This window comes from Delphinus delphis, chromosome 16 (assembly GCF_949987515.2).
Source record: "Delphinus delphis chromosome 16, mDelDel1.2, whole genome shotgun sequence".
NCBI classification, from domain to species: domain Eukaryota; kingdom Metazoa; phylum Chordata; class Mammalia; order Artiodactyla; family Delphinidae; genus Delphinus; species Delphinus delphis.
In genome coordinates this window covers 11,249,459-11,263,842 of record NC_082698.1, presented here as the reverse complement: position 1 = coordinate 11,263,842, position 14,384 = coordinate 11,249,459, and the positions used below count along the sequence as shown (strand labels likewise).

The 14,384-nt window shown below is 37.4% G+C and overlaps 1 protein-coding gene and 1 non-coding gene across 4 annotated transcripts in view; one reads left to right on the top strand and one right to left on the bottom strand.

The window, feature by feature from the left end:
• SEC23IP (SEC23 interacting protein) overlaps positions 1 to 14,384 on the top strand; it is a 46,809-nt gene that overhangs the window by 15,296 nt on the left and 17,129 nt on the right. For all 3 annotated transcript variants that reach the window (XM_060033951.1, XM_060033948.1, XM_060033949.1), the window contains exons 6-12: positions 2,947 to 3,067; positions 4,054 to 4,143; positions 5,909 to 6,050; positions 7,273 to 7,481; positions 7,849 to 7,967; positions 8,361 to 8,513; positions 9,997 to 10,092. In XM_060033951.1, coding sequence (XP_059889934.1) covers positions 2,947 to 3,067; positions 4,054 to 4,143; positions 5,909 to 6,050; positions 7,273 to 7,481; positions 7,849 to 7,967; positions 8,361 to 8,513; positions 9,997 to 10,092 — 930 coding nt within the window. The remainder of the gene's footprint in view (positions 1 to 2,946; positions 3,068 to 4,053; positions 4,144 to 5,908; positions 6,051 to 7,272; positions 7,482 to 7,848; positions 7,968 to 8,360; positions 8,514 to 9,996; positions 10,093 to 14,384) is intronic.
• Positions 806 to 878, bottom strand: TRNAA-UGC (transfer RNA alanine (anticodon UGC)). The gene has a single exon. It is a non-coding gene; the product is annotated as a tRNA-Ala (tRNA).

Here is a 14,384-nt window from a genome sequence, read left to right as displayed (position 1 = left end):
CCTCTTAATGGTAACCACACTTACCCTTTTGTTTTTTAATTTTTTTTTTTAACTTTTGTTTTTTATATAAGCACACAATTTTACATATCATCTTGCATGCATTCGTTTTTTTGGGGGGGGGTGGAAGGTTAATGTTAAACTATTAATTTTATTTTTTAATTGAAGTATAGTTGACTTATTATATTTGTTTCAGGTGTACAGCATTGCGATTCAGTAGTTTTACAGATTATACTCCATTAAAAGTTATTACAAAATAATGGCTATAATTCTCTGTGCTGTACAATATATCCTTGTTGCTAACCTATTTTATACGTAGTAGTTTGTGTCTCTTAATTCCATACCCCTATCTTGCCCTACCCCTTTCCCTGTCCCTACTGGAACCACTACTTTGGTTTTTTTTTTTAATCTGTGAGTCTGTTTCTGTTTTGGTATCTATTGATACATCCGTTTTATTTTTTAGATTCCACAAATAAAGTGATATACAGTATTTGCCTTTCTCTGACTTATTTCACTACACACATTTTCTAGGTCCATCCATGTTGCTGCAGATTGCAGAATTTCATGCTTTTTTATGGCTGAGTAATATTCCATCGTGTGTGTGTGTGTGTGTGTGTGTGTGTGTGTGTGTGTGTGTGTGTGTATGTGTACCACATCTTCTTTATCCATTTGTCTGTTGATGGACACTTGGGTTGCTTCCATATCTTGGCTGCTGTAAACTGTGCTGCTATGAACATTGGGGTTTATTCCCGGGTATTTTATTCTTCTTTTTTTTTTTGGCCGTGTTGCACAGCTTGTGGGATCTTAGTTCCCCAACCAGGGATCGAACCTGGGCCCCTGGCAGTGCAAGCCCAGAATCCTAACCACTGGACCACCAGGGAATTCCCCCTAGGTATTTTATTCTTCATGATGAGATTTTAAGCAGGATTGTCTTTTTTTGCTTTCTCTTTCTGATAGTTCATTTTTAGTGTGTAGAAAAGCAACAGATTTCTGTATACTAATCTTATATCCTGCAACTTTACTGAATTCATTTATCAGTTCTAATAGTTTTTTGGTGGAGACTTTAAGGTTTTCTATATATAGTGTCATGTCATCTGCAAATAGTGACAGTTTTACTTCTTCCCTTCCAGTTTGGATACCTTTTATTTCTTTTTCTCTGACTGCTGTGGCTAGGACTTCCAATACTATGTTAAATAGAGGTGGCAGGAGTGGGCATCCTTGTCTTGTTTCTGAATTTGGAGGAAATATGATCAGCTTTTCATCACTGAGTGTGCTGTTAGCTGTGGGTTTTTTCATAAATGGCCTTTACTATGTTGAGATATGTTCCCTCTGTACCAACTTTGATGAGAGTTTTTTTTTTTTACCATGAATAGATGTTGAATTTTGTCAAATGCTTTTCTGAATCTGTTGAGATAATCGTGATTTTTAATCCTTCCTTTTGTTAATGTGTGTATCACATTAATTGATTTGCAAATGTTGAACCATCCTTGCATCTTTGGAATAAATCCCACTTGATCATGGTGTATGATCCTTTTTATATGTTGTTGGATTCGGTTTGCTAATATTTTGTTGACAGTTTTTACATATACATTAAAGATATTGGCCTGTAATTTTCTTTTTTTTGTAGTGTGTTTGGTTTTGGTATCAGGGTAATGGTGGCCTCATAGAATGAATTTGGGAGTGTTCCCTCCTCTTCAATTTTTGGAATAGTTTGAGAAGGGTAGGTATCAGCTTCTCCGCTCTTCTTTATATGTTTGATAGAATTCCCATGGGAAGCTCTCTGGTCCTGGACTTTAGTTTGCTGGGAGTTCTTTTTATTAGAAATTCAGTTTCACTACTAGTGATTGGTCTGTTCAAATTGTCTGTTTCTTCTTGATTCAGTCTTGGCAGGTTGTATGGTTCTAGAAATTTGTTTCTTCTAATATGTCCGATTTGTTGGCATATAACTGTTCATAGTATTCTCTTATGGTTTTTTTTGTGTCTCTGTGGTATCAGTTGCTATTTCTCCTCTTTCATTTCTTATTTTGTTTATTTGGGTCCTCTCTCTTTTCTCCTTGGTAAGCCTGGCTAAAGGTTTATCAATATTGTTAATTTTTTTCAAAAAACCAGCTCTTGGTTTCATTGATCTTTCCTGTTGTATTTTTTTTTTGGTCTCAATTTTATTTATTTGCTCTCTGATCTTTATTAGTTCCTTCCTTGTGCTGACTTTGGGCTTTGTTTGCTCTTCTTTTCCTGATTCCTTTAGATGGTAGGTTAGGTTGTTTATTTGAGATTTTTCCATGTAACACTGGACTAAATTTAATACAGTTGATTTAACAGAATAGTATATGTCTTCCTGAAAAGTGGTAGGTAAATCCGTTTTGGACATTGAAATTGAATTTGCACGTTGTTATTTAGAGGATTTTGCCTTATATGTATTTATAAAACAAGGATTCCTCTACTTCTTTTATTTCTTATGTGTAAACCTGAATTTTTTTTTTTTTTTTTTTTTGCGGTACGCGGGCCTCTCACTGTTGTGGCCTCTCCCGTTGCGGAGCACAGGCTCCGGATGCGCAGGCTCAGCGGCCATGGCTCACGGGCCCAGCCGCTCCACGGCATGTGGGATCTTCCCGGACCGGGGCATGAACCTGTGTCCCCTGCATCGGCAGGCGGACTCTCAACCACTGCGCCACCAGGGAAGCCCTGTTTGTTATATTTTTAAATCAAGGCATACTACCTCTGATTTAGTTGTATTATTTTCCAACATAAGCATTGGAAATAATGATATTGATTTACTTAGTTTTAATGGTTACTGAACGCTAGCAGGACTGTTACAAAATTGATTTTGGAGGAACAGTACAAGTATCTGATTATAAACTATACTATGAAGTAGTTTATTATGTATTTAGCTTATAGTGGGAATGAATTTGATAGTGAGCTCTGTCATAATCCTTCTCTTGTATCTTGAAGGTTATTGTTCAGTTCCAGCCCTCATCAGTGCCAGATGAATGGGGGACCACACAAGATGGACAGACAAGGCCCAGGGTTGTAAAGCGTGGAGTTGATGATAACCTTGATGAAATTCCTGATGGTTCGTACAGTTTGTTTAGGACTAAGGTCATTTTTAGACTTCTCTATTTTAGAATGATGAAAAAAGGAAATAGTTATTAGGATTACCTGCCATAACATGCAGAAATCAGCTAGGTTGGCACAGATCTTTCCTTTTTATTACTTTTATATCTGTTTGTTCTTTAATTTAGAATTCTGTTGAAGGTGCACAAACCATGTAATATAGATTCTAAAATATATATTGTTGTGAAGAAGCACTTTGCTTGTTGAAACTAGGCTTTGGGCAATATTTTTGGGCTTGTTTTGTCATGCCTCAACTAGTTTGTATTACTTTAGTGCAGGAGTGGTGAATTTTTTCTGCAAAGGGCGAAGTAGTAAATATTTCAGGCTTTGCAAGCCATGCAGACTCTGCTGTATCTCTGCTCAACTCTGCCATTGTAGTGTGAAAGCATTTGTATGCAAACAAATGGGCCTAGCTGTGTTGCAATAAAACTTTATTTATAAAAACAGGCAGTGAGCAGGATTTGGAAATAAATGTACTCATTATGAATCTGTATGAAATAACCAGAGTAAAATAGTAGATTTAACTTGGAAATGTTCATGTGTAGTATGTGTGAATCTAACACAGAGAAGGATTTTGGGAAAAGATTTTGAAGTTTTATATTGACAAGTGGAATCTCCATGTGGGGCTTAGTGCCCTGGGGAGTTCTGAAGAAATTACAAGGTTATGGAGCCTCTATAGGTACAAAACTGATGATCGTCATTGGCTCATAGCTTCTGGGATCAGAAATGGCCTGCTTCCTCCACTCCTTGGTCTAGTTCACTGTTATTTGCCAAAAGGTGGACTTTGAGCTGCGTTCATCTGATTTTGGCAAGTTTATGATGACAAAAGGGGTATTGAATATTGCTATTCAATTAAGAAAACCTAAACAGTCCCCAGCTTGTGTGTGTGTGTGTGTGTGTATGTATATATGCATGGATGAATGTCTTTCTTTCTTTCTTTTGCAGGGGAAATGCCTCCGGTTGACCATTTGGTGTTCATGGTGCATGGCATTGGACCTGTGTGTGACTTGCGCTTTAGAAGCATTATTGAATGTGGTAAGCGTTAGTCACTTCATTTCATGAAATGATTGGAGAACTACTAGAACTTTTAAACCTTCATTTTTAAGATGGTTTCCAGCTGTATACTGTTGGCTGAGGGACTGTAAGAGGAGATTTAAATGATCATGGGCAATACTACTTTGTACTTCATTTGCTCTTATGACATTTATAACTCATAAAATCCTAGATTGTGAAGAATTAGAAGGGATCTTGGAAATAATTTAGGCTTTTTGACAACCTCTGCCTGAGCACTTCCAGCCACTAGGAACACCTGTGCATTGAACTGATTTATGGTGAATTAGTTGTGAGAAGTTGTTTAAAGGAACTGTGAATCTGCCTGGTTTACTTAAATTTTGGAAGTTTTATTTTTATGTTTGTAGTAATAGTTCATATTTATTGAATACTTGGTATGTCCCAAGCATGTTGCATGAGTTGTATCATTTAACCCTCACAATAACTCTTTGGGGTGTAGGTGCTGTTACTGTTATCTTTACTATTAGGTGAGGAACTGAGGCCCAGAGGATGAGTTAACCTCTCCCATGTCACGGTCTGTAGGTTCTGGAGCAGGTAATTTGATTCCAGAGTCTACCCACAGTGCATTTCTGCCTCCCAGTAATGGTAGTTGAGCTAATGTTTTTCAGTCATTTATATATTTCTGTAAAATAATGAAACATTAACAAGAACTTCCGAAAGGTTGTTTTTTTTTCTTTTCTGGACTGATTTTGTCATCTTTTTTTTTTTTCTTGAAAAGTTTGTGTTATAAAAAATACTGGCATAAAAGAGGTAATTGCTAACTACTTAATCAAGCTAGGAAAATTTAATCAAGTTAATTTGTCTTCCCTGATTTTTTTTTTTTACATCTTTATTGGAGTATAATTGCTTTACAATGGTGTGTTAGTTTCTGCTTTATAACAAAGTGAATCAATTATACATATACATATGTTCCCATATCTCTTCCCTCTTGCGTCTCCCTCCCTCCCACCCTCCCTATCCCACCCCTCTAGGCGGTCACAAAGCACCGAGCTGATCTCCCTGTGCTATGCGGCCGCTTCCCACTAGCTATCTACCTTACGTATGGTAGTGTATATATGTCCATGCCTCTCTCCCGCTTTGTCACAGCTTACCCTTCCCCCTCCCCATATCCTCAAGTCCATTCTCTAGTAGGTCTGTGTCTTTATTCCTGTCTTACCCCTAGGTTCTTCATGACATTTTTTTTTTCTTAAATTCCATATGTATGTGTTAGCATACGGTATTCGTCTTTCTCTTTCTGACGTACTTCACTCTGTATGACAGACTCTAGGTCTATCCACCTCATTACAAATAGCTCAATTTCGTTTCTTTTTATGGCTGAGTAATATTCCATTGTATATATGTGCCACATCTTCTTTATCCATTCATCTGATTATGGACACTTAGGTTGTTTCCATCTCTGGGCTATTGTAAATAGAGCTGCAATGAACATTTTGGTACATGACTCTTTTTGAATTATGGTTTTCTCAGGGTATATGCCCAGTAGTGGGATTGCTGGGTCATATGGTAGTTCTATTTGTAGTTTTTTAAGGAACCTCCATACTGTTCTCCACAGTGGCTGTATCAATTTACATTCCCACCAACAGTGCAAGAGGGTTGACTTTTCTCCACACCCTCTCCAGCATTTATTGTTTCTAGATTTTTTGATAATGGCCATTCTGACTGGTGTGAGATGATATCTCATTGTAGTTTTGATTTGCATTTCTCTAAAATTTTTTTTTTTTTTTTTAAGTGGATGATTTTAGGGTGGTTTCTCTCAAATTGCTGCAGACACATTTCAAGAAATCTTTAGATGATCGGAAAGTAAGCAGAGTGGAATTCCTTCCGGTTCATTGGCATAGTTCCTTGGGTGGGGATGCCACCGGTGTTGACAGGTTTGTGGATTTTGATAGCTTGGTTTTCAGATTAGTCAAACTTAGATTCAAATTTTAAACTATAGTATAAAGTAATTTATTATGACTTCAACAGATACACTTAAAAACTTTATATACTTGCTCTGACATATGATTAAACACTTAAGTTTATGTGCTACTTTGTGTGTGTGTGCACATGCACGTATATACGTACATACGTATGTGTGTGTTCCTATTGTAAATATTTAAGAGAATCTAAGAAACTTAAGCTGGTTTTAGAATACTGATCTATAGTGGTTCACACATGGGGCTGTCCTGTACACTATAGGATGTTTAGCAGCATCCTAGGCTTCTACCCTCTAGATAAGAGTAGCACGACCTTACCCTTAATTTAACAACCAAAAATGTCTCTAGTCATTGCCAGATGTCCCCTGGGGATAAAATCACCCCTGGTTGAGAACCACTGATTATTGTTTCTCAGTGCAGACTCTTCTGGCAGGACAGTTCTGTGTCATGTAAGACTGTTCTGTGTATTGTAGGCCATTTAATATCCTTAGTCTAAATGCCAGCAGCACTTACCAGGCACTGTGACAACTAAAAATGCCTCCACTCAATTTGGAATGCTTCCAGTTGGGAAGCACAGATTTAGAAAATATTTATGCTGGGGACACAGGGCTAATGACATACTTGGATTTTAGTGAACATCATGATGTTTCAGGGCACATGCTTTAATAAAACTAACGCTACAAACATTCTGTTCTCTCCATGTGAAGCCCTGTTATGGGGGTGATTTCTCTCTCTTTGGGTATTCCTGAAGTATGGCCATTCTCAAATCAGGAGAGATTCTCATTCCATTAAGCTCCTTTTTTACTTCTTGCTACATTCTCTATTGTCCTGGCCACCCACAATTTTTGTCAGGTATCCTGATTTCCAGTAAACTGGAAGAAAAATGGAAGAGTAGGCTTTCCTCTTTAAAAATAAATTAAAAATCTTCGCTTTGGCCTTATTTTGTATGATAACTTCAGAGAATCCCCAAGTTCATAGTATAGTTATAGGCACAAATGACAACTTTTTTGGTTTATCTTGATTTGTTTACAGTAACTGTCTATAAAATCAACTCATAATTAGTCCGTGGGATCTTTTTTTACTTAGTGTATTTTCAGGATTCAAAATTGAAACTTTTAGAAACCGATAAATTTAAGGTGCTTACTGACTAAACATACTTCTTTTTCTTTCTGAACAGGAATATTAAGAAAATCACTTTACCAAGTATTGGTCGGTTTCGTCACTTTACTAATGAAACCTTGCTAGACATTTTATTTTACAACAGCCCCATCTACTGTCAGAGGATTGTGGAGAAAGTGGGATTGGAGATAAACCGTCTGTATGCACTCTTCATGAGTCGGAACCCAGACTTCAAAGGAGGGGTCTCTGTTGCTGGTCACAGTTTAGGTAAAACTTCCAAATATCCACATTTTAAATACAATTTTTGTTGAGTCATCCCTGCTTTCAATGTGGGTGACATTGTTAGTTCAAGACTTAGAATTATAGATTTTAAGTTTTATAAAGGGTAGAAATGAATGCTTTGAGTTTACATTCTGCCTTATTTGCCTTTCATGTTACCTAGGAATGCTTTATATTTTAATTTATTCTACTACTTGGTAAAACAAGAATATTTATTATCAGATCTTGATTAACATCTAACTTTATGTGACTTCTGCTTGGGACTTTGAACAAAAAAAAGGAGGAGAATTTATTTAGTGTTATAAAAGCACCTAGTACATTATAAAGCAAAATGCTTCTTTTTTTTTTTTTTAAGGTTCTTTAATATTGTTTGACATCCTGTCTAATCAAAAAGATTTGAATTTATCAAAGTCTCCTGAGCCTTTAGCTGTTGCTAATGGAGTTGTGAAGCAGCCACATTTCCAGGAAAAGCAGGTATGGCCCAATTGACCTCTAGATTCAGAGTTGGAGCTGAAGAGTTTTCCACAATCTGAACTGATTCTATGTAACAAAATACCCTGAGCTTTAGGAGTGCAGTGGAATCATAGAGCTCATTATTTGAGTTTCTCACTCGTCTTCCTTATGTATTATAAATTTAAATGTGAGAGACAGTTTATGGTTTCTTTAAAAAATGTGAAGTAAATTATTGTAGGAAATGGGAGCATGCGTGATTTACTAAATTTATATACTTTTTCAGAATATTCAAACTTTGGATAGCAAACTGCCAAAAATTATGATTTATGTATAGGACAGAATTAAGATTTTTCCATAGATCAGAAGACATTTTATGGGAACTTTGTAACGTTCTCCCAACTTTTTTTTTAAAAGATACCTGAAGAGCCAAAGCTGACGTTGGATGAGTCTTGTGACCTTGATGTTGAAAATGAAGAAGTCCTGACTTTGCAAGAAACTCTGGAAGCACTTAGCCTCTCTGAATACGTTAGCACTTTTGAAAAGGAAAAGATTGATATGGAATCTCTGGTACTGATCATAGTTTGATTCATTTTTGTCTAAAATTGTTTTTCCTTTGTATGAGATTGAAAATTAATAAGATTTAAACACTTTTATATCACAGTGCATTCAGATAAGGCAGAGACTTAAACGTTTAAAAAAAATTGGAAAAAACAGGAGAACTTTTTTTAATAATCTGGGAAGGCTTTTCTAAGTATGACATAAAACCCAGAAGCCATAATGGAAAAAAAATTGCATAGCAGGGGATGGCATAAACAACACCTAAAGGCCAACAAAAGGTTAAGAAGACTGTTTGCAACACACATTATAAACAAAGGGTTTATTTTCTTATTATTCAAAGTTTCTATAAGTTAGTTACACAAAGACCATCAACACAATAGGAAAATAGGCAAAGAATATGAACAGATGATATTCAGAAAAGAAAATAACAAATGACTTCTTATCATATGAAAACTCTTAAGAGAAATATAAATTAAAAGTGCAGTGAGGGACTTCCCTGGTGGCGCAGTGGTTAAGAATCAGCCTGCCAATGCAGGGGACACGGGTTCGAGCCCTAGTCTGGGAGGATCCTGCATGCCTCATAGCGGCTGGGCCCATGCGCCACAACTGCTGAGCCTGCACTCTGGAGCCCGTGAGCCACAAGTGCTGGGCCCGTGCGCCGTGGCTACTGAGGCCCTCGTACCTAGAGCCCGTGCTCCGCAGTGAGAGGAGCCACCACAATGAAAAGCCCGCGCACTGCAATGAAAAGCCCGCGCACCACATGAAGAGTAGCCCCCGCTCGCCGCAACTAGAGAAAGCCTGCTCGCAGCAACAAAGACCCAACGCAGCCAAAAATAAATAAATAAGTAAATTTATTTTAAAAAAAAGTGCAGTGAGGTTTTTTTAACCTATTAGTTTGGCAAGAATATTAAGGGTTTGATATTAATATACTATGTGGCCAGGATGAGGGGAAATAGGAACTGATGATAGTTTGATTCATTTTTGTCTAAAATTGTTTTTCCTGTGTATGAGGAAAGAATTCTGTACAACATGCATGTATTTTCTGTTAAAAATTAAAAGAATGGGGCTTCCCTGGTGGCGCAGTGGTTGGGAGTCCGCCTGCCGATGCAGGGGACACGGGTTCGTGCCCCGGTCCGGGAAGATCCCACGTGCCGCGGAGCGGCTGGGCCCGTGAGCCATGGCCGCTGAGCCTGCGTGTCTGGAGCCTGTGTTCCACAACAGGAGAGGCCACAACAGTGAGAGGCCCACGTACCGCAAAAAAAAATTAAAAGAATGACTTAGATGTGGAGGCCTAAAATTTTACAACCTAAATTAATTCATGATTTAAAAAAAATTACCTGAGGCTGGGGACAGAAAAGAAATTAACTTTAAACAAATTGGATATTCAGTTGCCTTAGATGATACGGTTTCTTTTCATAATTTCCTTTTTTAAATTTCACTTCGTATATCATTAGATTGACTAATTAATGTGCTTGTTTGTTTTCTTTTAAAGCTTATGTGTACAGTGGATGACCTGAAGGAAATGGGGATACCACTTGGACCCAGGAAGAAGATAGCTAACTTTGTAAAACATAAAGCAGCCAAACTGGTAAAGTTCATCTCTGCACCTAAAAGAAAAAACTCATCTGTGACTAGCTTGTTTATATTTTGGAAGTTTTTGTTAATACCATCATGGTTAGGTCAGCTACTGTGCTCCCTGCCCAAGGGCACAGTAATGGAGTTGATGGAAGGCCTGACTTGGGAGTCAGCCAGAAATGGATTCAAATTCCAATTAAATGCCAATTCCTGGTTTTCCTGGGGCTGAGCAAATTCCGGGATGAAGGACTTTCAGCCTTAGAATTGGTATTTGAGAATTTCCCAGTGCAACAACTGGGTAAGTCCTGGACAAAAAGATGACTTGGTCACCCTGATTCCCAGTTCAACCACTTATTAATTACATATTCACGAGCAATTTGCTAAACTTTTCTGGTCTGTGGTTTCCTTCATTTATAAAACGGGAGTGATAATGCCTTCCTGATAGGATTGCAGTGAGGATGAAGTAATGCATGTGTAGCTTATCATCCAGTAAATGTTAGCGCATTTTCTCTTCTCCCAGTCCTTCTCACCATCTAAAGAGATAAGAAGGGACACGGATACATTTCATTAATTAATAACCAAAACCAAAAAGTTGTCAACAATCCAAATCAGAGCAATAACAGCAACAACTAGAAAACATTTCAAAAGAATAAAACTATTGGGAATAACTCGTTTAATTTTCATTAAGTTAACTTTACAGAGATTTTCTGTATACTTAGAAAAATTAGGTAGCACTTACGGTGGCTATTTTATTTTTATTATATTAACATGGTCTTCGTTGATCCTTCCATCTTTTGAACTTCTGTGGTTCTTTAATTTGTGTTACTTCTTTGGAACTTAACATGCGCCACTTCTTTATATGTAATATGACTGTAAAGTCATAGGACTGATTTGTTATGATTAGCTTAAGCAATTGAGTTGTTCTGTATTTTATGAGTATATGTTTTAGATCAGGCATGTGCTGAGTTCTTGGGATTTGGAGATGAACTGAGGGTATGCTGTCTAGTTAGGGGGAGAGATTTGACCACAGATGATGCATCGGTGCTGCTTGTGCTGTCAGAGCCAGGTGAGGCCTGCCCGGGAGAGAAGGGGCTGGGGCTGGTGAGAGAAGACTTCTCCAAGGTGTTGGTACTTGAGCTTGAAGGAAGGGTAGGGCCAGGGGAAATGGCCTTCCGGTAGTGGGCAAGTGTTTTTCTGCAGCGGAAACAGCAGTCGAGCTGAGAATAAGGTAGAGCACAGGGTTCCGAGGGCCCGAATGGCAGATGTGGCAGATTTCAGTTACGAGGGAGTGGTCCGCAAACATGTTCTTATGGCTGTAAAAGTCATGGTGCTTTTAAACTAACATCATGAAATGCTTACTTACTTATTAATTTTTATCACAAATTATGATTTAGCACCAAATCATCTGTTTAGTCTAAAGTTTAATTTTTACTTCAGAAATGTTAAAATTGAAAACTATGTGCTGTAAGTCACATAAAATTTCAACCATGAGCAAATGTGCTTATAATAAGTGAGTTTTTAGACATATTGATTCCTTCCTGGTTTTTCCATTAATATTTGCTGTCTTTTGCTGTTGGCTAGGGCCTACTGGCTGATAAGGAGTACTAAAGGAAAAAACAATTGGAACAAATCTTAAAGTTGAGACAATTCTGTTATCAACTTGAATTTTACGTTAATTTTGTGTGTGTGTGTGTGTGTGTGTGTGTGTGTGAGTGAGAGAGAACTGGGCCACATTTTTAGCAGCAGTGTAAACCACTGGTTCAGTTCTAAGGGGACATGGTGTGAGAACCACTGCTGTAGGTCAGTGGAGCAATGAGGGCAGTTCCATGACTGGGCCGGTGTTTTAGGGAGTTCACTTGGTTACAGTGCGGGGATGGAGTTGGAAGGGGATGAAGCTAGAGGCTGTTAGGAATCTCCGGGCATAGTCACTGTAATTATGCAGTGACTGATTGAGAGATGATAGGGGTGTAATAGGAAATGGAAAAGAAAGGTACAACTCAAAACACATTTTAGACACAGAAATAGTGTTTTTGATGGTTGATTGAAGGCAACAGTGAAGATTGAGTTGAAAGGCAACATCTCTGGTGAGCACAGTGGTCACACCAAAACCATGATGAAAGCGTGCCAATGTTGTTCCTTTCCGCCAGGCTGTGTTCTCCAAGTGTGAGCATGTTCATCTCCATGTGCACATCAGTGAAGCACAGGCCTGTAAAAACACAAAAAGAACAAATGAGAAGCTATGTTTCCAGGTCCTACATCTGTCCCTGATTTTATTTTGTAAATAAAAGGAAAAAAGTAGAAAAGTATTCTATAGTTCTTGAAGAATCTCTAGAAGGAGCCTGTTTTGGCTCCTGTAGTAGCTTGGATATATAAGTAATGGCATTATAAGAATGTTTTGAAAGGAGTAAAACTATAAAGTCATCTTATTTTTTAAACTCAAAAGTAATTGCCTCTGGATGAACCATGAAACTTTCTCAGCCGTGTTGCCATTGATTGCTCTGTTATTCCTAGTTAACAAGGTGCTGCCAGTTCAATAATAAGATAAAATGGTGTGTCCTATTGATTTAGTGTAACCAAAATAATGGAACCAAAGTTAGTTAGCTTGTTATTTTAATAAAGAGGTCAAATGTTTGTGGCCTGAGCTTTTCTTTCCCCTTTGTAAGCCATCTTATTCATTTTCCTTTGAAAAGGAATAATTTTTGGTGCTGGGAATATTGATACTCAAGTATGTGTATTTTGGCTCACTTTGTTTTAAAGTTATAGCATGTGTCTAGGAGGGGAAACAGAACAGCAGTTCGCAGTAGGACAGTTGAGGATCTGTTTAGACAGCCCTCGTAACAATTTAGATTGTTAAGTTCTATGAGTATAATGGGAGGTACTTGCAAGTGAGAAAGCAAATTTAAACTGAAGAACCTTGAACATGTTCTTCATTTTGGGTTTTAGGTTTAATCTTGTGGTTCCTCCAAAGGGCAGAGATAACGAAGCCTTCCAAGACTTTAATGGTGGAATCAGTTCCCAGCTGGCTGGTGGAGAGTTTTCTTTATTCTGTATTGCCTTTGAATTAACCAATTGGACTTATTTCCAGGTTTTCTAGTATTTGGAATTTATTGATAGACAAGACCAATTTGGCCAGCTGTTTTGTTTAGGCACTGTCAGTAGCTCTTCTTTTTTTAAAAATTAATTATTTAATTTTTGGCTGCGCCATGAGGCTTGTGGGATCTTAGTTCCCCAACCAGGGATTGAACTCAGGACCACGACAGTGAAAGCGCCGAGCCCTAACCACTGGACCACCAGGGAATTTCCTGTCAATAGCTATTTAAACAGAGACTTAACACAGTCATTCACAGCTTGGGGAATGAGGGCCAGTGAATGAATCCACCATGATGGTTGTTCACATTCCCCTGACATTGTTGCTGCTGTATCAGGGTGTGATCACAAACCCACACGAGCAGATTTTATCTCATTACTACAGAGGTACGCCTGATCTAGAGACGCTCCCAAGAATTTTCTTTGCTTATTTATGAAATGCATAGATCTTGATTTTCACTACAGTAAGTTTTGACAATTTTTGCGGCTGTGTAATCACCAGCTAAAACAAGAACTAGAACATTTCTGTCACTCAGATAGTTCTCTCATGCTTCTTTCTGGTCCACTCCCCCTCCCATACAACTACTATTCTGAATTTGATCGCTATAGGATAGTTTTGCCTGTTCTAGAAGTTTATATAAATGGAACCAACACTGTACACTCTTTTGTACCTAGCTTCTTTTACTCAAAATAGTGTTTTTGAAATTCATATAATTGTTGTTTTATTTGCAGTTTACTCCTTTTTATTTCTAAATAGTTATTCCATTGTATGAATGTACCACAGTGTGTTTATCTGTTCTTCCCAGAATGCTTTTGAGGAAAATTTGTCAGTGGCTCTGTGTAGACATAATGGTGTAAAGATGTTGAATGAATAAATTTCTCTTAAGTTACACGTCTTTATAGGAAGTATATATTTTACAGTTATATAAAGTACTTCTAAATTATCTGGCTAAAGTTGAGATCACAAAGGAAGAAGTTGGCATTTTTAAAAACTTTAGTAAAATTTTAAATTACATAGAAAAGTGGAGAGCAAAGAATATACTAATAGCAAATATTTAGATTTAACCGTAGCTGTTTTGCCACATTTTGCTTTTGTTCTTAATTTTCTTTTTCTTAAGAATTTTAAAGTAGATTATAGACATCATGGTATTTTTTTCCTTAAATATTTGGTATGTATATCTAAAAGGACATTTCCCTAATAATCACAATACCATTATT